The following is a 23,946-nucleotide window of genomic DNA, read 5'->3' as shown; positions in this document are numbered from 1 at the left end:
TTTTGTGAGCCACTTTGAGTGGCATTTTTCAAGCAGAACGGCAGGATATAAATACAATTAATTAATAAATAACGTGATTTCTAGGTACACCCTTCTCATTGTGACATGTGGATCCGACCCAATGCCTTTATGGTGCTGTAGGACGATTGTGGTGTTTCTGTATGGTAACTCTCCTCTGGAGTCAAGTCAAAAAGAGTCTATAAATATGAAGGAAAACAATGGAATTTCACAGCTTCTTCTCATTGTGGTATGAACTTCATAGCTTGGGAGAGAGAAGGAATTTTGGAATGTTTGAACAAAGAATACAATCAGAACAATGAAAAATCACAGCCCTTATGTTAGAATGATGAATTGTAACAGACCAGTGGCTTCTCAGAATTTTTTTTTCATTTCCATAAAAAAAACGATATAAATCCACAAGGCAGCAAATCACTGCAGCTCTCCTAGAACTTCAAGAGATCAAGCAGTATCTTTTCACCAGGTGCTAGGAAGTCCTCTCTGGCTATTTCCAGGCATAAACTGCATCTAGAAATACTGGCCTGCAGCCTGACAACCCTAATAGTCTTGTGATTTAATAAACACATATCAAAATTGTTCTTTAGCATATCCTCAAAGAGTGAGGGAAGGACGCTTTGTTCTTGTTACACAAGGTCTATGCAATGTCACTGACCTACCATAGATGGAGTGCAGTTTATTGTATTACCATACTTTTTGCAGCAATTCCATCTGTAAATGAAATACACGCATGTCTCAGAGAGCAATTCATGTCAGGAGCACAGAGCCAGCCTTTCATATTAGATAGGCCCATTGGGAGCCTCATGAACATATAATTTAATTTACTGTAGGGCATGAATTCTGCGGAAGCCTCATGTTTCACACTCAACTTGAGTCAACTGACTCAGTACAGTATATCTTTTTCAGCGCCATGTACTGTGTAAGGGTAACTGTTTCTGTTGCTCTCCTGTCAGAAAACAAAAAGGGCAAGATGTGTGTCTGAATGTGGTGGGCAGCTTATGGTACAATCAGAGAGGGTATCTCACCTCCACGTTTAATGTATGATGCCCTCTAGCTTGGCTTGTAAGTCACCTATAGGGTATGGTGACCATCAGTCAACAGCACAGTGTATGAACATAGTATCTACAATGTACCAATATAAAAGCAATTCATTTTCTTCTTGCTTTGAGAAATGCTCTGAATATTTTTAATTGCAGCTGGGATCTTGGCTGGCAGCCAAAATAAGGAGGAATTATTGTAAACACACACCCCTTTTCAAAGTCCTTTGGAGATAAATGTTGTTAGCAAGTACAATCAGTATCAGAGACCCTTCAAACCGTGAGCCACTGATTTATGGTCTTGAAGAAAGATGGCCAGGAGATGGTGCCTATACCTTTACCGTGACATACCAAGAATGGTTGCTGCTATTGCGACTCCTGAACTATTCCTCCCACTGTTGAAAGAGGAGGTGACAATTATAAATATGTGTGTCAGAACGTTTACAAACGGAAACAATGGGCTGAAGGGTGGGCCCCACTTAGTGACTGTATTTGGAAGCCCCACTGAAATTAATCATGATTCGTTTCAAAGTTAATTTAGACCAGGGGCTACTTTTCCAAGTCGAAGTAAGATCAGCATACTCTAGTGCATTTTTTTAAAATAAATAATATGGGTGGGGGTAACATTGAGTAAGCAAAGGGGACAGTGTTAGAATGGACTTTGTCTGGAACAATGTATTGTCATGAACTATCCTGTTGTAATAATGCCAAGGTCTGCTAGGGCAACTTGTGCTCAGATAGCAATTAGGAGCCATTAGCTTTACACAAAATCCACCTTGAAGGGAATGAACAGTGCTAAATCTGACTGAGATGCCAGGCCAGTTTGCCACAGTCCAGCACAACTGTTGCTCTCTGAATGTTGATTGACCTCCCTTCCCCGGGTGATCCTGGAGGTCAGCCAGAAGGTCCAACCCTAAATGTGTCACAAGACTCTTTAAGGTTTTTCCTGCAACAGATTTGACACAACTACATGGAAACAGATGCATCAGTATATGAACACATACATCATGGCAGCACTTTTTATTGAAGCAACCAAAAAAGGCACAGCAATGTAAGTTCGTGAGATCTTCTGATATTTTCAAAAGGCAAGAAATGGGAATTAAAGTCATGGAGTCATGTTTCTGAGATTCTGCAAACCCCTTCTCTCCATCATATTGCAAAAGAACAAGCAGGCAAAGACGTTTGTCTTTAGGGAAGCTTTCCCTCAGTGACTGGCTCACCTGAGTGGGATTTTTAGGTGGATTGTCATGTGTTACTGCTTTTATGGTGTTTTTAGCGTTGCTTGTTTTTACCATTTCTCAAAGGGGTATTTGTTCCTTTTTAGTATTTGTATTATTATTTTTAGCTTTAATATTACCTTTTATAGATGTAAGCTGCCTTTTAGCTTTACATATTTTTTTTAATTATGTAAGCTGCCTTCAGTCCTTTCTCAGGAGAAAGGCAGGGTAAAAATATTTTAAATAAATAAACCACAGGGTTTTAAATGATGAAAATAGTCTTATTCCTCGATTTGCTCCCCCTCAACCTCTTGCCTGAAGAACAGATTTGAAGGTGTTGAAAGTTTAGTGCTTTTTTTGAAAAAAAAAATTGTGTGTGTATACATGTAATAGTTACCTATGAAGGTAAGCCGCCTAGAGTGGTCATATTGACCAGATAGGCAGGATATAAATAGAATAAATAAATAAAATAAAAATAAGAAGGAAAGGCGGGATAAAAATCAAGCAAATAAATACCCCTGAAGGTTAGATGTTGGAATTTTCCTCAAAGCAAATATTGGTACCCTGTATCAGGGCGGTACCTGTAGTGAGCATGAAAAAGACGACACAGGATGAGGCGATATCCGAAAAAAAAAAAAAAAGCAGGCATAGTTCTATCCAGAAACTGGGAAAGTGACTTCGGGGGAACTACAATTCCCAGAATCCCCCCCACCGCCAGCCCTGGGTCTGCGGATGACGGCCGGGACCTCCCGGATCCCCGACAGAACTGTATGCAAAAAAGCCGAGGTGAGGGCCACCAATCCAGGGCCAGAACCTCGGGCGTGGCCCCGCCCCACCTCGCCGCGGGCCCCGCCTCCCTCCTGCCCGCCGACGGCTGGGTTAAGACCTCCCTGCGAGCGATGATGGGTTGCGAACCCTGCGAGCGACTCGCCCGGGAAGGTCCGGACGGGCTCCTCCTCCTCCTCGCCGCCTCCGAGAGCAACGCGAGCTGCCTCCGCCGCCGCCGCCTGGGCTGCCCTCTATCCCGCGCTGCTTACCTGAGAGCCGACGATGCGGGAAGGAGCCCGAAGGCAGCGGTAGCGCCGCCTCGACCGTCCCGCCGGGGAGGTGGAGGGCTTCGCCTGGCCGCCTTCCAGCTGCGAGGTCCCGGAGCGCAGCGCGGGGAGCCGAAGAGCCGGCCAAGGGCGATGGAGCGCGCCTGGCTTTCGCCCCGCGTCCCCCTCCACCACTAAGCGCCGCCGCCGCCGCCGCGAGGGGAGGCGGAAGGGGGCGACCCCCGGGTCTGCGCTCCAGACGGCCAGGGCGCGCATCGGGGACGCTCCGGAGCTCGCCGGCGCTCCAGCTCCTGCCCCGGACTTTTCCTCGGGACGCTGCGGACCCCCCCACGCACCCCCCTTTTAACTCCGAGAGGGGCTGGCCCGGGCTCGGACTCCGCTCGGGCCCTTCCCGCCGGTCCGTCTTCGCCTTCGGTCTTCGCTTAAAAAGTTGAGACGCCGGCCATCCATCCGGAGTTCATGGAGCTGGGATTTCTGCTCTTGCTTGGACTTACCGTTCTCTCGAGGACAGGTAAAAAGAGATCGCCGGGCCGAAGAGATGCTTTAAAATAAAGAAACAAACACAGAGAATCTTTGAGCTGAAAAGCCCAGGAATCATTCTTCTCAGATAGCCAGACCGAGAAACATCCCCAAGAAACAAACCCCTCCACCCCACCCGCCAAGGTCCCATGTAATGCACGGGGCGGGGGGGGGGTGTTTAGGTCTGCCGAGAAGACCTTTTGGGAAAGGCGAAAGTTGGGCAGAAGATGCGCAGATGGCTAGACCTGTAGCTAGCCATTTCGGCACCCTGGCAACGGGCAACATTTCCCACCCATTTTGCCGACCTCCCCCCCCTCGGAAAAGGAATGTGGGGGTATCTCTAAGCTAATTCATCTCTACATTTTGGTTGCCTAATAATACCCAGGCCCTGGTTGTTGGTATTGTGCTGTCAAGTCGATTCAGATGTAAAATACCCCTTTTTAGTGTTTTCGAGGAGGTGTGTGAGATGTTCAAAGAGTGGGCACCCATGGCCACCCCTTTGGGAGTGATCAAGGCCAAGTGGGAATTTGAACCCAGGGCTCCAAAGTTGTAGCCCAGTGCCCTTGTCCTCTGCACCGCACCGGCTCTCACCCTGCAGGTAGATCTTTGGATAATTTTGTGTTGGTGTCTGGCTGCTGTTGCGACAACTGTAAGAACTGATCCCCCTTCAAGGTTAGGCTGATAAAAAAGTAATGCCTGGAGGAAAGACAGGGGTGGATGTTTGAGGAAAAGAGTTTCTGTGAAGTTGGTTCGGATACTGGTCACAGATGCCTAGAATGAGTGTTACCTCTTCAGAGGTATTTCATAGCATCTCAACTCCACCCATGCCGAAGCAACTGACTTCTACCTGGTTCTTTTTGATAGATGTTAGGATTCTGATTTTAAAAAACAAAGCTCCTGCAAGCTTGAAGTCTGTCCAGCTTTCTTGCAAATCTCATGGCAGTTGAGGCCTCCTACTCTTGAGGAGATCTGGCAGTTCTCAGTAAACAGCACTGTTGTTATTAATGTGATAAAATTAACACTACTGTACAGTATATGGCTTTGATGTCTGAAAAAACAAAATGTTCTACAGTGCAAAGATGTTAAATAAACAGGAACAAAGTTTTGACTTTAGGCAAGTAACATCTGAATTAAAACCTATATAACTGCCTTCTCTAAAAACTATTTGGCAGCACAAGTGACAAACACACCTTTCCACCCATATTAAGATTTCATTAAATGAAATACTTGGAATTTCCTCCAGGCTGAAGCAAACTTTTGAGTTTTCTTAGAAGTAGTAGAGGCGTGTTTTGTACCTTTTTTTGGTACAGTTGTGTGAGTTCAGTGCAGAACGATAAAAAACCTGCTTTCTTATGTGATGTGGTGTTCTCTGCAACTCCTTCAAGACTCCCAGATGTTCTAAAAAATGAAACAACAAAACCCTTTCTGTGATTTTAATCTGGGAGGGGCAGGATGATAGCCAAAGGGTGGAGGTACATTTGATGTAAACGCTTTGAATCGTTCAGTGTTAGCTGCTACTTCCCTTTTTATGTCACTTGGTTCAGTGCCTGCTAGGTAACTGATTTTATCCATGGAGGTTGGCTTTAGGGCACACAATAGGGATTCCACAGTTCTTATGGAGTGCTACATATACCTGTTCGGCTTGGGCTGAACTGTACCACACCAGGCTGGCATATTTGGCTGCATAGTAGCCTAAGGACATTTGTTAACATATTAGATATTTTTATATATAGGTTTTGTATTTCTTTTGTCTTGTCGTCCTCCATTGACTCAGCTGCCTTCTTATTGACTAATTGATGAACTAGTGCAGCTATTAAATAACAAGTGGGAAAATCTAGGTTATTTTGGCATAAATCTTTATTTTTTTCTGTATTAGAGTGTTGCATAATTTAAAATTCCGGTTGTATATGAAATATAGGTAAAATAAAGTGTTAGAAATTATGGTCATTTGTGCTCCTAAAAGGACCTTTGGGTCATTTCGCTTATCAGCAAGTTTGCAGTGCAGTTCTTCTAGACAGGAAGGATTGGCTGGCTGGTCACTGTGTGTACTCGCAAGGCTGTCCGCTCTTCGAGGAGTCTCCTTCTCTGTCCCCTTTGGCATAAATGCCTCTTGCTGCTGCAGCTGTAATTCTGGTTGTTCCAAACACATGCATCCCCCCCCACAAAATTTATTTTAAAGTCACATATTAAGGTTCATGCTGTTAAAGGTGGTTTCAAAGAAGCATTAGTCTGCTCCAGTAGGCATAACAAACAAGCAAACGAACGAACAAAAGAGAAAAGAAACAAAATCCTGCGACATCTTTAGGATTAACGGGTTTATTTTACAGTGAGCTTTCATGGATTGTGATCTGCTTCTTCAGATGTAGGGCGTGCTATATTAATACCGCACTCCAGATGCATTAAGTACATTATTATCCCTTGGGGTTGTGGTTCTGGGGTGAGATCAGAGCAAAGCAGCATGTGGAAAAAGGATAACTGCATTATTAACATTGATAATGACACCAGCTATTGCCAAACAGTTTATGCTAACTATGATATTGGTTGTTCACTGTGCTCTGTCATGGATCTAAGTTGTCTTTTAGTACTTCTGCACATGTTGCTCATTTGCTTCTGGCCCACTCTAAAGTAAATGAACCTTTCTGATTCAGTGTGTTTTTTCCCCTTGTCTCCTTGACCTGCAGGCTTCTCGTCGCCCGTCTCTCATTCCCTGCTGCCTCCCCGTGGAGGTAGCAATAGCAGCAGCAGCAGCGGGCTGAAGTTTCGGGGGCTCCAGGAGCAAGTCCACAAAGCAACCGAGATGAAGTTCATGGCAGGAGGGTTACTGCCAGCCGGCAGCACCAGGGTGGATAAAGTGGCTGGTCCAGAGGACGTGCACCGCAGAGATAAGCGTTGCACTTGTTACACCTACAAAGATAAGGAATGCGTTTATTACTGCCATTTGGACATCATCTGGATCAACACCCCAGAGTGAGTGGGGAAATAAAGCCTCCATCCTGGGTTGGGGAAAGGGGATTAGTGCAAAATCCGTCTCTTTCCCAAATAGTAGCCATTTAATCCCAATTGAGTGTAAGCTTTCAAAGATACTTTGCTCCTGTGTCGTAGACATGACAGAAAGAATAGAGTTTTAATCTGGGAGCTGAGTCATGGCAATTTTTTTAAAAATTAGGTTGAAATGTTTCACTACTCATCCCAAGTAACTTCTTCAGTCTGTCTCCTTGACGTGCAGGCTTCTCATTGCCCTGCTCTCATCTGTCTGTTTGGATGAGTAGTGAAATGTTTCAACCTAATAAGAGAGAAGATCCGTTGCCATGACTCAAGTTCCAGATGACCTCACCTGGAAGACTGAGAATCTTCACAGATGTATCGTTTTAACATTCATTTGCAGAGAAAGTAGATCTCTGAGTGCCAGATGCTGGAGATGTAGGCATGCAGGCTAATAGGGAGAGCTGCAGCTTTTTCTTCTTGCCCCACTAGAGGGCAGTGTATTTTGTCATGCTATAACTGGATGGTTTTGCTCAGGTTGTGTAACGTGCTAGTTGCGTAACTTGCACAGCTTGCATGGAACTATGATAGGTTCTGCTTGGACTTCCATGGACTTCTAAGAATAAGAATATTGGATTTTTTTTCATCTGTGGTTAGATGAATCTTCTGTGCCGATAAGGAAAAAGTACTTCATGTCCCCGTCTTGTACAGGAGGGGAGGAACCTTGTCGGGTGTCTCTTGGTGTCAATATGGCCTATGTTGATGAGAAGGAAGAATTTAGCATATACGTTGCCCATCCTTGTTGATAAAATAAAGTGTGTGGGTGGGTGCGGGTGTGCTTTCTCTAAAGCGCTATGCTTGGAAATGTAATTCTGGGTCAGGTTGACATGTGGGCTAAGTCAAAGAAGCAAATAATTGTAAGTCAAGAAGATCCTGAGATTTCAAAATAATGTATAACAATAATCTTTAAAAAAATTTAAATAAAGACAAGATGTAGTATTTTTGTCATCCATGATATTGATAGTAGGGTGGAATAGATAGGGAAGGCTCGCTCAAAAGCATACGTTTTAGCCTGTTTGTAACACCAAATTTTGGGATGTTGTCAAATATGTGGGAGATGTTGAATTTCTGGGGGAAGATTATCATGCATAGTGGGTGAGGATGACAGTGATGGTAATAACAATAGGTGCAAATGAGATTGCGATATGCTAAGTGCATAGAGCTGTTTTACTTGGAACGGTACATATTTTCAGAAAATGCCTGCGAATATCCTAAGTCTTTGGGAATGGCCTGATATTCAAGGAACTAAATCCAGTTTATTCGTGATGGGCGGCGTAAAATGATAATAGAGATAATGAGAATGATTCGTAGTAATAAGAACAGGAATAATGAATGCTCCATCAAATTGATTCTGACTTTTCATGGTTTTCTACTGTGTTTCCCTGAAAACGAGACAGGGTCTTATATTAGTTTTTGCTCCAAAAATGCATTAGGGCTTATTTTCAGGGGATGCTTAATTTTTTTTATTGTACAACACTCTACATTTATTCAAATAGAATCATGTCCTCCTCTTTTGGTTCCTGCACAATGGTGGAGGGTGGGGTTTCACTTCATTGGAGCTTATTTTGGGGGATAGGGCTTATATTACGAGCATCCTGAAAAATCGTACTAGGTCTTATCTTAAGGTTAGGTCTTATTTTCGGGGAAACAGGGTAGGTATAGAGTATTCAGGAGTCGTTTAGCATTTCTGCCTTCTTGAGGTGCCCTGGGACTGTGCAGCTTGCCCAAGGCCACACAGGCTGGCTTCTCTCTTGGGATGCAGACTGGGGCATCGAACATCCATCCAACCTTGGCCCTTGTGTAGTAGGTGCCATCACATCAAATGCCTCTGAATGACTGTGAGGTGTACCTCAGGTATGTGTGACACTGCAGGAAGGCCTTTACAGGTCGCTTGGAGGAAGAAATGGGTTAACAAGGGAGAAGGGGGCTTCTCAGATAACTGAGCTACTTTTACAGGAAAGGTTCCTAGGACTGCATGAAAAAAAAGTGCTATTCCATTTTTTCCTTTTTAATTATCTTTTTTTTTAACGAGGAAAGAAAAAGAACAGATCTTAAACCACAAGAAGATTAGAAGAGATAGTTCTCTGAATTGCTGCTCCCCCCCCCACCCAGGGTAAAATTATTTTAATGAGATGACACAACGGCATGGTGAAACATTTATTTGGAAGCATGCTTGGCCTCGTCTCGTGAGGTTTCTGCTACATGAAACAGTGCAGTACATGCCTCTGAAAAGGGAAAGCACCCCAGCCATTTCTTAAACCACCCCATGCATCCTTAGGGGAAACATCAGCAAACAGTTAGTAATTTTCTAGTGGCCAAAATACTAGTTTGTTCTGATTGCATCTCCAGTGTGGTATACATAGTAGTAATTGTGCACTGCAAATACTGCTTTCCAGCCCGTAAAGCATCAGCCGGATATTGAGTGCCTCAAGCAAGAAATAGAAGCTGATAAGGTGAGCCGCACTAGCAGAGCCTTCAGCCGAGAAACAGAGGAGTAAATGATCAGTGTGATAGTGCTGCTTGATCAAGCAGAGGCAAGTGTCAGACAAGAAGGCAGGCAAGTAATAGTGGCATTGGCTAATTCTTTTTAGCCCACATGTGTGAGGACTAGCTAAGATTTATTGGCCAGCTGCTGTGCGGTTCATTCTGCCTGTGAGGGAGCCTCAACCTTGTCTGCACTGTGGCTTGGAGAAAATAAGAATAACCATATGCACGTCTCCCAGTGTACCCAATTGCTCCCATAAATGAAGAGAAGTTTCCTGCAGCTGGATATCTGGCATGATGAGAAAGGATTGTAGCATAGGGCTCGGTCCCACCGACAATCCTCCCCCTTTTATGCCGGGTTGGGCTGAAAACAACCTGATTTAGATTTTAGCATACACACAAGGCACATGTACGTGTCAACTACGGTGCCAGGGGAGTGAGTTTTTCTGCTTCTCTAGCAGAGATCAGTTTGTTTCGAGGTGCATATGGAATTGATTCCATATGTATGTATGCCCCTGCCTGCTTTTTTTTTAAAAAACCTTTCTATCTGATACAACACTATACCAACTAGCAAAAATGTTTTAAAGCACCATGCTTGCCTCCCCCCTTCCTGCCCAATCCCCGTCCCAGTATGATTGCTCCCCTTTTGCCCACCGGATCACCCCCACTAGCTGCAACACCCCCCATTGCCTATCCGATTGCATCTTGCTGCCAGCTGGAGCCCCCTACCACCTGCACAGTTGCCCCCCTGCCAGTCTCATTGCCCCCAGTCTACCCAACTGCCCCGACTGCCCATCCAATCCCCCACCAGCCAGATCCCCCATTGCAATCCCGATCTCCCCACCCCACCCCATTGCCTGTCTGATTGTCTATCTGATCCCCCCCAGCAGCCAGATTCCCCCCATTGCAAACCTGATCAGCCCTCCACTGCCCATGACTTACCTGCCTTTTTTGACAGGTGGCTGTGGGGTGTGTGGATGCACACACCAACACAAAACATTAGTCTTCGGGCTAAAGGCCACGTAACCTTAGCATGAATCGAAATGTTTGCTGGTTTATTCTGGCAATGGAGATCTGGCCTTAGTTTTCTCCCTGGTCTTCGTACTAGTTTTCTGCGTACGGAGAAGTTTCTTTCTCCATGAAAGTAGCATGGTGTTCCTTTTTACTACAAAGGTTGCATATAGGTTTTTGTTTCTATCCTTAAAAGTAACCTTCTTGTTAAGATCCAACATGCATCAATTCCTGACCACGATTTATGACTGTTAGAGTAAAAAGTATAGTCTTTTGTCTTTGGGTAACACGTCCTCCAGGCATCTATGATATTTACCGTACTTCTTCCGCCATTTGTAGAAAATTTATTGAGATCGTTCCTCTCTCAAAAAGTAAGATTCCTAAGTTTCAGGGGCAAATCTGTCCATCCTGCCCCCTCCCCCCAAAATGTCCTTTCTCTCAGATTTAGGAAGAAATGTGTTGATTCTGAGAAGGTCTTGTTGAAAATGAACAAAATTTTTCCCACATCTCCATCCGTCAAAGCTTTGTAGCTTCCTGCAGTGTTAGTGCTAAAGACAAGGGATTTTCATGAAAAAGAAATGCCACTGAAAACAAAACATAGGTGGAAAATACATAAATATTTTTAAATGGTGGAAGTTGGATGACCAAAGTGATCAAAACAATCAAGATACAACATAAATATTCAAAGCCAGACTTTTAAGAGATAAGTGCACTCAAAAACTTGAGGTTGGATGAGCAAATCTGGCCATTTAGTCTTTTCAAGCATATTATTATCTCTATATTTTCTCTCTCATTTTCTTTCTGGCATATGAGGAAGTCTACTAGTTTGGAGAAATTCATGCCAAGAAATGACCCAAACAAAATTCTGATTTGGCTTATATGTGGCTCAGTCTCACAGCTGGAGAAAAATCAGTTTTTGGATAAATCATCTAGGGCAACGGTCCCCAACCTTTTTAGCCCTGCAGACCACCTGGGGAAGGCGGGGCAGCCCTCTGTGCTTGCGCACATGCATGGAGTAGCACATGTGCACTTGTGCATGTGCAAAGGAGCGGGGGTGCTTGTGCAGGTGCATGCATGCTCATGCGCATGTGCAAAGGGTGGTGCAGTGCTTGAGCGGGCGCTCATGCGCCTCTGTAAAGGGTGGCATGGCGCTCAGGGGCACTTGTGCACATGTGCAAAGGGGTGCGGGAGTGCTCATGTGGGCGTAGGTGCGCACGCAGGCACAAACAGACTGCGGTGGGAGTGTGTGCGGGGGTGGGGGAGGTCTGTCTCTGCGGTGCGGTCCGGTTTAGGCCATGGACTGGCACCAGGCCACGGACCGAGGTTTGGGGACCTCTGATCTAGGGGATTCCCTTTGAGCATAAGAGCCAGTCCCTGCATATGCAGGCACCATAACACTGTTGTTTGTTCTGAAGTTTAAAAGCTTAAAACATATTTCCAAGATTGTGCTGTTTAGTGTAGTAAATTGTATTAGATTAGGGGCATTGAATTAATAAGGATTTAATGCATCAACTCGTCCATACATTCCACTGATTCAACTGGGCTTGCTCTAACTGCAAATGACTGTGCTAAAGCAAGAGGCAGTGAAATCCCACATGCACACATAACACAGCAGTCTCAAGATCTCTGGCTGGTTGACAGTTAGTGATTTGGCATCTTTCCCTTGGGTCCTAGACAAATGGCACTTGGCACAGAGTTTGGCAGGAGGGGGCAGGAATCTCCCTCTTGCTGGTAAGGTAGAATGCAGGCCAGAATTGTCTTTTCTTTGCCTTGGTATTTTGTTTCTGGAGCCAAGGATCACACTGCAAGAAGTTTTTTTTTGCTATGTGTGGTCAGTTTTCAATTCTGGAGGTAGATCATTTGATGATTCCATAGTTGCAACCTCAGAGTGCCCACTGATTTTCAGTTGGTTATTGTTGTTTAGTCGTTAAGTCATGTCCGACTCTTCGTGACCCTATGGACCAGAGCAGGCCAGGCTCTCCTGTCTTCCACTGCCTCCCAGAGTTGGGTCAACATGTTGGTAGCTTCGATGACACTATTCAACCATCACACTATTCAACCATCTCGTCCTCTGTCGTCCCCTTCTCCTCTTGACTTCACATTTTCCCAGCGTCAGGGTCTTTTCCAGGGATTCTTTTCTTCTCATGAGATGGAGGAGAAAAGTATTGGAGCCTCAGCTTCAGGATCTGTCCTTCCAGTGAGCACTCAGGGTTGATTTCCTTCAGAATTGATAGGTTTGTTCTCTCTGCAGTCCAGGGGACTCTGAAGAGCCTCCTCCAGCACCACAATTCAAAAGCATCAATTCTTCGGCGGTCAGCCTTCCTTATAGTCCAGCTCTCACTTCCATACATTGCTACTGGAAAAACCATAGCTTTGACTATGTGGACCTTTGTCGGGAAGGTGATGTCTCTGCTTTTTAAGATGCTGTCTAGGCTTTTCATCACTTTCCTCCCAAGAAGAAGGTGTCTTTTAATTTCATGGCTGCTGTCACCATCTGCAGTAATCAGGGAGCCCAAGAAGGAAAAACCTGTCACTGCCTCCATATCTTCCCCTTCTATTTGCCAGGAGGTGATGGACCATGATCTTAGGTTTTTTCATGTTGAGCTTCAGACCATTTTTTGTGGTCTCCTCTTTCACCCTCATTAAGAGGTTCCTTAATTCCTCCTCACTTTCTGCCATCCAGCAGAGTGGTATCATCTGCTTATTGGAGGTTGTTGATATTTCCTCCGGCAATCTGAATTCCAGTTTGGGATTCACCCAGCCCTTCGTTTCGCATGATGTATTCTGCATATAAATTTAAGCAGGGAGACAATATATAGCCTTGTGTTACTCCTTTCCCAATTTTGAACCAGTCAGTTGTTCCATATCCCGTTCTAACTGTTGCTTCCTGTCCCACATATCGTTTTCTCAGGAGATAGATAAGGTGGTCAAGCATTCCCATTTCTTTAAGAACTTGCCATATTTTGTTTTGGTCAACACAGTCAAAGGCTTTTGTGTAGTCAATGAAGCAGAAGTAGATGTTTTTCTGGAACTATCTGGCTTTCAGTTGGTAACCGCTAAATAAAATATGGCATAAAAGAGTGTCATTAGACAGACAAAGTGGTATTTTGGGGAATGAAATTAAAAAAAAGGAGTAATCTCAGTATTAGTTGACTTCTCTGCAGTCACTATGTCCTTCACTACATTTTGCAATCCTAGGCTTAGTCAAAAGTTGTGTGTATGCGGTGTTCTCCTTGTGCTTTCTAGCCACACAGGCTCAATTGCTTTCTAAGATAGCTGTTAAGCATGGGAAAAGCTCATCACAGAACTAAAACAACACAACCTGTAAATCAGTGTGTTCTCGAAGGCTTCACGGCCAGGATCCAATAGTTGTTGTGGATATTTCGGGTTGTCTGGCCATGTTCTGGAGGTTTTTCTTCCTAACGTTTCGCCAGTCTCTGTGGCCGTCATCTTCACGGGACAGGAGCTAGAACTCTGCCTGTGTTCTGTGAAACCTCCAGAACACAGCCAAACAGTCTGAAAAACCCACAACAACCACAATTTGGAGATTTCCCAAGATTGTTGCGATGATAAGTGTGCACTTAACTAAGAAAATGCTTGAGAGATAGAGCAGTGAACTCAGATTTCAAAAACCTATGTTCACATTTCACTACTTTCTCAAGCTCACTGCCTAGTTACAGGGAATCCACTTCCTCTTACTCCTTACACCACTAGTACAGGTATAATAAACACCAGGGTTGATTTGATTTAAATCAAATTGATTTAAATTTTAAAAATTAGTTTTTTTTTGTGACTTAAATAAAAATAGATTTTTTATTTAAATCAAAAAACCCACTAATTTTAAAAATTTAATATTTTAAATGATTTAAATAAAATATATATTTTTAAAATTTAACTCATTAAAAAAAAAAAAGAGCAGAGGAGGGCTGTTGCTTGTGCCTGAGCTGAACTTGGGCAGTTGCTTGTGAAAGTTGCACCATTAACTGCCTTCCCCAAAATCTGCAAATTCATTGCATGGTTTGTATATGTAAGTATACATCTCTGTGTTTGTGTTATGCATACATGTATGATTTTCTGTACCAAACTGGCACTAATTAAGAAATCAATGCTTGTATTTCATGTCATATACTGCTTGTGTGACTTTGTGTGCAACAAGAAAAACAAGCACCAACTTCTTAACTGGTGGCAATTCAATGCTAAAATTGACCCTTTGGACTTAAAGCTGGCTAAGTGAGTTATAGGATTCGTTCTGTTATATTTATTTCTGTAAGTTGTTTTGATAAGCGTATTGCTATTTAAATTTCACAATGTCTTTGTATTAACAGTCAATTGTTAGCTAACTGGGCCAAATCCTGTTGGCGTAGTTAAACCAGCATAAGAAATAATTACTTTAAACAATGAAATGTTGCCATACCGTGCATTTTTTCCTGGTATTGTGAACCATCCAGAGCATGGTTTGCCATGGAAAAGTGGCACACAAATAAGCAAATGATGATTAAAGACATCGTATATAGGCATAGTATAAGACTGCTGTAATCCGCTTTCTTTCTGTCGGACAAGTGATGTAAACTTCTCTGTATCATGAACTGCATTTATGTGATTTCATTAAGCTCTGTATATTTTGCAATGGATGTTGCTTTTGGAAAGTCTATTGTAATTGATCAGACACAGTTCTGTTATTCAGATGTTCCTTTTAGTGCAATGTTGAATTTAGCTGCTGAGAAACAAATAACTATATCCCACTGGTATTGCAGAAAAAGGGGTTCCACTGCTTCAAAGGGATTCCCTTCTGTAATTTGCAACATAATAGTAAAATGCTCCTTTGAGTTTGCACAACATGCGTTCTTTTGGCTGTAGAGTAACTGACATACCAGTTTTTAATATTTGTGTGATTTTGAGAACTGCAATTTTAAAAAAGTAATTTTTTTTTCCAAACTCTGGTTCTGGATTGTACTCACTTCACAGTATTTATTAGGGCTATCTTAAACTTGTGAGAAAGAGGAAAGGAAAGGCTAAGGAAATGTTACTTATGATTTGCATTTGAGGAAGTTCCATCTGTAGTGATGCGTGTCATTACAGCTTGCAGATTCTAGTGCTGAGCTTCTCCCTGTAATTATACTGCAAGAAAACAAGAATGTGTCAAACCACTCAGAATTCTATACACATTATATTCTATTCTTGCAGAGACTATAAGATTTCAGCTATGAAGGTTTTGCTCAATTGCAAGATTCTTCAGCTATTGCAGTCTGGGGGCGATTTTTTGTATAACTGGCAGGATTTCCCCTGAATAGCCCTGAAGATTATTATTTTTATGTCATACTGAAAATTCCTTGATAGACCACTAGCCTCTATCCATTTCGCATAATTATAATTCAAAGATAGTCTGAGAAGAGCCAACTACATCTTCACCTGCTTAGATCCATAGTGTAGACATGCTATTAAGTTGTAAAAAAGTTAGACTTCTCTATATCATGAACTGCATGTATAGGATATCATTAGAATCTGTATACTTAGCAATAGAACTTGTTTTTGGAAACAGTCACGGTGTGAGACGGGGCGAGAGTGGTACCCCTCTCGCCGGAGTGCCGTCCCTCCTCCGTACAGCAGAGAAGCAGGTAGAAACCCTGCCTGCCTCATCCCCCACGAGAACAGAGCAGCGAGGGACAGAAACAAAGGAAATAGAAGGAAGAATACAAAAAGCTAACCATTGAAGGGACTCAAGGAAAAATGGCGGGAATAGAACGGAAGAAGAGGGTGGAGATAGAGGTGGGGACGGTGGATATAAAGAGGGGAGAGGAACAGTTGCCGCCAGGTTGGGAGTGGGTCCGGATGGAGGATCCCTGGACCGGAGCATGGGAGAGGCTGAGAGTGCCTAAGGAGGAGGCAGACTGTAGGGAGATCCCCACCCGAGACCATCTTATTGGGGAGAGGCAGAAGCTAAAGAGTGGAGGAGAAAGCTGAGAGAAGAAAAAGAGTAGAGAGAGAAAGAAGGGAGAAGCTGGAATGGAGGGTAAATCAAATGAGGAGGAAGGAATATAGGGAGAACCCTGGAAAACCCCTGGACCCCTTGGATGTCCCATGTGGGTGGATGGCTGGGATGATGACACTGTGCCCCTGCTGGAAGCTGAAGCGGGACAGACAGTGAACCCGAACTTGTCAATGGATTGGCCGGGTCCATGGAACTCTGGTGAAAGCAACCCGTTCGTGGATGACGAATGGAAGCCCCTTGCTGACCCGTTGACAGAAGGAACCATTTTGTTGATACCGGTTGTTTGTTGAATACCCCAATAAACATCACACTTGTTTCTAAACTACAAAAATCTCCTGATTTCTTTGCACAAAGAGAGGAGCCAAAAATCGAGCCCTCACACACGGTCAGTGCTAGGAACTTCGTTTTACAAGATGAACACAATAGTCATTATGTACAATGTCTTAAAGGGCAAAACCCCGTTGGCATAGTTATGCCAGCGTAAGTCAGATCTGGGTGGCAGGAACAATTAAGTTTTAAAAATGGAATGTTTCCTGTCCCTGCTTTCAGATTCGGAGGTTATTTTAGGCTCCCTTGTGCCCTAGGGAGCCTCTGGATTGGGAGCGGGGAGCTTTTTATAACAGACGTTGCTGTCAGATCAGCGCTGCAGGGGTCAGGACCAGCTGTGGTGATGTGACAGTGAGTTTTGACTACAAAAGCCACACCCCACCTCCTTCTGCCCAAAGCACTCCAAATGCCCCTAAATCACTTCTAAAAAAAGAGTTTTGGAAATAAGAGGCAAGCTTTTAATCAAGAATTTAATTATGTTGGCTCATGATTCCAAAGAACATAGTTACACCTTCTTTATTGCTAAAGGAGATGGCTTACAGATAACGTGGGTCTTAGGTAAGATTAATCTGTGTGTATCTGCTTCACTTTGCTTCAGTTTGCAGCTTGTTCATCTTTGCCCGTTGAAGTGAATGGAGGCAACAGATGCATGTGAATAGTTTCCCTGGGCATTCGCAGGCTGGAATGCAGGCTAGTTAGTCCTCACAGGAAAACACTTGCATCCACCAGAACTGTATTGCGCTGAGCAATTTTAAGTTACATTTAAATAGGTTTAGTTTGAGTAATGAGCTTTAAAATCCAGATATAAAGGGAAAGGAATAAAGTCTAAATGATGCTATTTCTCTGTAATAACTAGCTTCTGCAGGTGGATGCCAAAAGTTGAATTTGGTGCCCACTGTAGTGTAGTCAGATATGCACAGACATATTTCATATTAGAAACTGCTGTGTAGCAGCAAGCAACTTCACAAGGCAAACCCAGATGTTAACATTCTTTAAAAAGCCTTAGAAGTAATAGGGTTCTCTAAATCTCATATGTACTCCATTTGTATTTTTTTTTTTTGATGCACTTTAATGTGTGATGATAGATTGCCTAGTTTTCCCCAGGCTCACGTTTATGTAAAAGCAAGAAGAATTGCTCTTTCGCAAGAATCTGTGAGTCTCCTTTGGATTCTGTTTATATGAGGAGATGAGGTTGGATCCGGAATATATGCTGCCATTGACTGGCTTCTGGTCCTCTTGGTACTCTATGGCGAAGAAATTTAAGCAGAAAATCAGGGCCATTTTCACAGGGTGAACACTCTTGTCACAGTTGCTGTTAATACTTGTTCTTGTGGTGTTTCTGTAAAAGTAGGATGTGTATGTTTGCTTCATTATGTTTATAGAGATAAGTCATACATTCAAAACCACTGGCTGAAGAGGGGACTGAAATCACACCCTTCCCTTACAAGCGTCTTGCGGACGACAGCTATCTCCACCCAAAAACTACACCTAGTCCCCCAACAGCAGCCATGGAACTTTAATATAAACCTATAATTTTGGAGCTACCCATGAGAACTTGGTGCACAGCCTGGGGAAGATGAATGATCATCGAAAGCTCACTTTATTTCTTTTTTAAATTTTCTTAAGGTCCAATAAAGGTATCACCTATTCCTGCATTTGTATTTGCTGCATTTGTGCACTAGACTTTTACACGTGCAATGGTGTGTAAGTGTACATGTAGAACCAGTGTATGAGAAAGCCCATCAAATGAATGGAATTTTTTATGTCAGCATTTACGTTAATCCTGTTGATTCACTGGGTCTAGTCTACTGGGAGATTAATGGATTAAGTCCAGTATGAGCTGTTGAAAATGGAAAACAAATCTTCATTCCGAAGTTCTGCTTTTCTTTTTCAATGCAAACTTGATGATCTAAGGAACTGGGATTATGTCTTGGCATTCTGAAATTCCACTCATGAATAAGAATGGATTTCTACTTATTTTAATGCATTGGCTCAAGGCGCATCAGGCTGCCGAAAGTAGACTTCAGTCCTCTCCTCCAGATGGCAGTCCATCTAACCTTCCTCAGATAGATGCACCTTCCAACTGAATGGGGTGCAGAGAGCGTTGCCACTCAAAGAACGTAGATTCTGGATACATGTCTGAATAGAATCATAGAATAATGAAGTTAATACAGGAATACAAATCAAAGGATATCTGTTAGGTGTTGTCTAAACTCTTGAATGCCACCAGTGTTGGAGCGCTCACCACCTCTTGAGGTAATTGATTCCATTGTCATACTGCTCTAACAGTTAGGAAATTTTTCCTAATATTCAACTGAAGTCTGGCTTCCTGTAACTTGAGCCCATGGTTGCGTGGAAATATCTGAATATGGTTTGAGTACTGTATTGGAAAAGAGTTTCTGATGCTGGTCAACACCTGCATATATAAATTATGTTTTTTTTCTTTGGAAAGCATGCACTGCTGGACCCAGGTCCTATGCTTGTTGTTAACGGTACTTCTCTTGTTTTTTTGTTTCTTTAAAAATATGATGTGGACACATGAGTTCTTTTTATGATGCATCTGACAAGCATATGTTTTGTTCTTGGAATGCTATTTCAAAATAGAAAACTATTGGTTAAAAAAATCGGCCTTCAGAACTTTTAATTAAGGCTTTCCTGCTGAGCGCTATATAAAATGAGTTGAAGAGCATCTTTGCATGTGGTGAGTTTTCTGCATAGCTTTTGCTTTTGCGTAAAAAGAACAGGAAAACCATTGTCTTTTCCCCAGGTGCGTGACAAATGCATACATGTGCCTCAGAGCAATTGATCACACATTTCTGTCATGTATATGTGCGGTAAAATGTGCACAACAGCTTATCACCCTTATCATTAAGCATATGGTTGCCTGATACCAAAGTGCCATCTATCTGGGTCAGCTATGTTGCCTGATTGATGTTGAAATTCAGAAATAAGCACCTTACATTACATCTGTTCAGCTGTGCAGATTTTTCACACAGTTTAAAATAACGATTATTGATCCGGGTCTAATTCTTCTTGCTTTGACCATTTATCCCCAATAACATATGAATCTGAAAGTATATGCGTGTGCTTGTGAGAATTTCTTGGGCATAGAATTATAAATAATGTAAATGTGTATATTTTTTTTACTTTTATTTCAGGGGAGATGTTAGTTATTAAGTCATTTTAGGACTTGAGTCAAAATAAGCTTTACTTCAAAATATTGGAGATAACTAAAATGCATAACTTTGATGCAGGGTGGGTTTGATGAATCTTATAGTAGCACATTTTGTACTGAATATAAAGGCAGCTAGGAAGCAGACACTTGTTTATAAATTATATCAAACTAGAGCTGGTTGGTGGCCAACTTTGATGACGGCTCTGAATTACTTATGCTAATTAGAAGTTAAAATGTAATGTCCTAGGGAAGGATCGTTCCAGACGGAGGAAGTAGGCAATGACCCAGCAAGCAAGAATAAGCAAGCACAAACTGAAAGATACTAGAAGAAATCCAGATATGCATGTGGGGTTCTAGGTAGCAGAAAGTGACTAGGAATGGCATCTTCAATGTGTGATGGATAATACATTGATAATATTAACATAGTGTGTAGTTGTTGAGAAAGGGATGGGAATTATTAGGAAAAGAATTGGAAATAAAACTGCCAGTACTGTGGTACTTTGGTACAAACCTGTGTGGTGTCATGTGGAATATTGGCATGATTCCCAAGTTTAATCTCAAGTAGAGCAGATCCATTAAATCAGGACAATGATATTTTGAGCCCCCCAATATTCCTGCAGCCTGGAAAAAAAAAATTAATTGGCTACTAGGGGGTGCAAGGGGGCTCTGTTAAAAAAAACTTTTAAAAGCCTGTTGCAGCAACTCTTTCAGTCAGGGTGGGTTTGGTTTAAATCAAATTGATTTACACATCACGATTTAAATTTTTTTTAAATGGATTTTTTTGATTTAAATTTAAAAAAATCATTTAAAAATTTAAATTGTGATTTAAATCAATTTGATTTTAAAAGATCAGTGATTTTATCCACCTTTCTTTCAATACATAACAACTGCATTAATTTTTGTTAAATTAATTTAAATGCAAATATGCAAAGTAACCTCTATTGCCTACCGGCAAATACGGTCCTGATGCGACTGCCAAACTTCATGTTAAACATGTAAACATTAACTCATCTAGTTCCTATTAATTCTTGGGATCTATTCTGTTGGGAAGGAACAACTGTTTGGGTGTTCAGGCTGTAGGATGCAGTTCAGGTCACTGCACCTGAGAAGGGATAAGTGTTAACCTGCAAGAGGTACGGGGGGGGGGGGAAGTAACCAAAATAATCAGCAGTAGAGATGGCGGCATTCATATTCGTATATCAATACAAATACCCCCGCACAGGTGGAGATAACTTCATATCACTCCGGAGATCGGCTAGCCACTCCTGACAGGAGGCGGAACGACAAGCCTCTCTGCCAGGTCGAAGAGTGGCTCGCCGATAGGGCGGGAGCGCGGACCCCGAGGCATTAGCAGATCAGTGAGTGGACCATCTGGGCCCAGGGGCTGAACCCTCGTTATTTCCATCTGTGTGGGGGTATTTGTATTAGTATATGTATATAAATACCCCCCTCTCTAATCAGCAGACTGGATTATGTCCAATATGAAGAAATACAGTGGTGCCTCGAATAGCGAGGTTAATCCCTTCTGGATTAACCCTCGCTATGTGAAAACATCGCTGTACGGAACGGGGAAGCCCATTGGAATGATGTTTAATGCGTTTCAAATGGGCAAAAAATTCACCGTTCAGCGATATTTCCAGGGTCCGGCAGCCATTTTCGCACCCTCGGTAAGCGAGGGCAGGGCGCAAAAACTCTGCACGTGGCCATTTTGGGGCTTCCGGCGGCCATTTTGGAGCCGCCGAACAGCTGGTCCGTGGGCATCGCTTTGCAAAGTTCGGTAAGCGAAACGCTTACCGATCATCGCAAAGCGAATTTTGCCCATAGTGGCCATTGGTATGCGATCACATTTGCGATTGCAAATACCTCATCGCTATGCGATTTCGTCGTTCTACGGTGCGCTCGTTAAGCGAGGCACCACTGTATTCCGATATTTGGGGAATATATGTATAAAATCAAACAAGTTGCAAAGAAAGAGACATTGTCTTTCCCTTGCATCATGATATTAGAATCTGGGCTCATCTAGTGAATTTTGTGGGAAACGCAGAACAGATAAAATATTTCCTCCCATTGCATATTACGTTGTGGAATTTGGCACCACGAGCACTTTGAAAGCGGATGAGACAAATTTATAGAGTATAAGTTCATCTGTGGCTGTTAATCATAAAAGCTATATATTATTTCCAGCATTAGAGTCAATGTTCTTTTTGTAGGTTGCTGAGGAACACAAGTGGGAGTATATCTGCATCCTGCTGTGTTTATGTTCTGGGGTAGAATTTCTGTGGGGATTTGATTGAACTCTGTGAAAACAAAATACTAGACCAGATAGATCTTTGATCTGTTTTACAGCTGGTTGCACTAAACAGAGGTTGGTAACTATAGTCCTCTGGATGTTACTGGGTTCCAGTGCTCATCATCCCTTGCCAGTTCCACAATACCTAGAAGGCCACAGTTGTCCATCAATACTCTAAGATGACCAACAATGTTGGGGAAGTTATGGGGGCCCAAATAGACTGTGGGGGATGATGGCTTTTGCAGGTTTTTTGGGCCGTGTTGTAGGTCTGCATTCAGTGACACAGCAACACTGATATGGGGATGTGTGAAGAGACTGATTATTTGGGAAAATATGAAGTATGGAAGAGAATGCTTTCACCTGGGCATGACCTGTGGACATATGGGAACTGTAAGAACGAATGGTACACGACAGGAAAGTTTGCACCTTGTTTTCTTCTTAACACTTCAAGAAGAAACTGGAATAAGGAACTGAAATTCCTATGTCCTTGATCAAAAAACGTTTCAAAGTAGGCTAAAGTAATGCTTTCATATATCATTATACAAGTGGTGCCTCGCATAGCGAGGTTAATCCGTTCCGGATTAACCTTCGCTATGCTGAAGCATCGTTGAACGGGGCAGGGAATTCCATTGGAACGCATTAAACATGGTTTAATGCGTTCCAAATGGGCCGAATACTCACTGTTCAGCGATGCTTCTTAATGGCCAGCAGCCATTTTCGCGCCCTCCCCTCGCTTTTGGGCCATTTCCGGGATTCCGGTGGCCATTTTGGCCGCTGAACAGCTGATCGTCGGGCTTTGTTTTGCGAAGATCGGTAAGCAAAACGCTTACCGATCTTCGCAAAGCGAATTTTGCCCTATCTAAAAAACGTTGAGCGATCACATTAGCGATCCCAAAAAAGGGATCGCTATGCGATTTCGTTGTTGTACGGTGCGCTCATTAAGCGAGGCACCAGTGTATTTCAGATACTCTTACATATATTGAGCCTCCTGCCTTCTGTGCTTCAGGGTATGTGAATTTCTGTTGTAAGAATAAGAGCTATTGAGTAAGCTACTCATTGTCTTGATAGATGAATGGGGATGAGTGGTAATTAAGTATGAGGAACAGTACTCACAAATGGCTTATTATCTTCTATAAAAGGAACTCATACGATACCAGTCTTCGAATCTTAGCATCCTCTCAAGAGGGGAAACTTTACGTTCCTGCAGCTGGTCTTGCTCCTGAGTAGCCCATGTGCACAGCAGCCTACTCTAGGCGTATGGAATAGGTTAATAATAGAATTTATTATTTTTTAGCATGTACCTTCTTTGAATTGTTATCTGTTTGTATTGTGTTTTTGCTCCACTTTACAGAGAAATCTGATTTTCCGTAACTGTGTGGAACTTTCACCTTTTTACGTTTGCAGCTGCTTTATTCTTCTCTCCCTTCTAATAAAATACATAAAGTATTTTCCAGGTGTTGGTTGGATTTGGGGGTACAGATGATTTGGGGTACTGAATGTAGTGCTTTGCCTTGCTAGGCTACTAAGAACTGATCTATGTCGAATGGGGTGGTGGCAGCATATTTTTGAATTAAACTCCTTGGAGTTACTGCCAGATTTAATTAAATTTAATTAATACTGCCAGATTACTGGTACCTCCCAGGCTGACTGTGCTGTCTTTATCATTGTTGCTGGAGTAGGTGAATTTGAGTCAGGCATCTCTAAGAATGGGAAGACCTGTGAGCATGCCCTTTAGGCTTATACTCTGGGTGTGAAATGACTCATTGTTGGTGTTAACAAAAATGG

The 23,946-nt window shown here is 42.8% G+C and overlaps 1 protein-coding gene across 3 annotated transcripts in view; it reads left to right on the top strand.

The window, feature by feature from the left end:
• Positions 1 to 23,946, top strand: part of EDN3 (endothelin 3) — a 121,690-nt gene that overhangs the window by 52,613 nt on the left and 45,131 nt on the right. For 2 of the 3 annotated variants that reach the window (XM_078392145.1, XM_072996805.2), the window contains exon 2: positions 6,525 to 6,810. In XM_078392145.1, coding sequence (XP_078248271.1) covers positions 6,525 to 6,810 — 286 coding nt within the window. Of the gene's footprint in view, positions 1 to 84; positions 3,836 to 6,524; positions 6,811 to 23,946 lie in introns of all 3 variants that reach the window. The other variant, XM_078392146.1, reaches the window with a different exon arrangement.

This window comes from Pogona vitticeps, chromosome 4 (assembly GCF_051106095.1).
Source record: "Pogona vitticeps strain Pit_001003342236 chromosome 4, PviZW2.1, whole genome shotgun sequence".
NCBI classification, from domain to species: Eukaryota; Metazoa; Chordata; class Lepidosauria; order Squamata; family Agamidae; genus Pogona; species Pogona vitticeps.
This window is presented reverse-complemented; position numbering and strand designations above follow the sequence as displayed.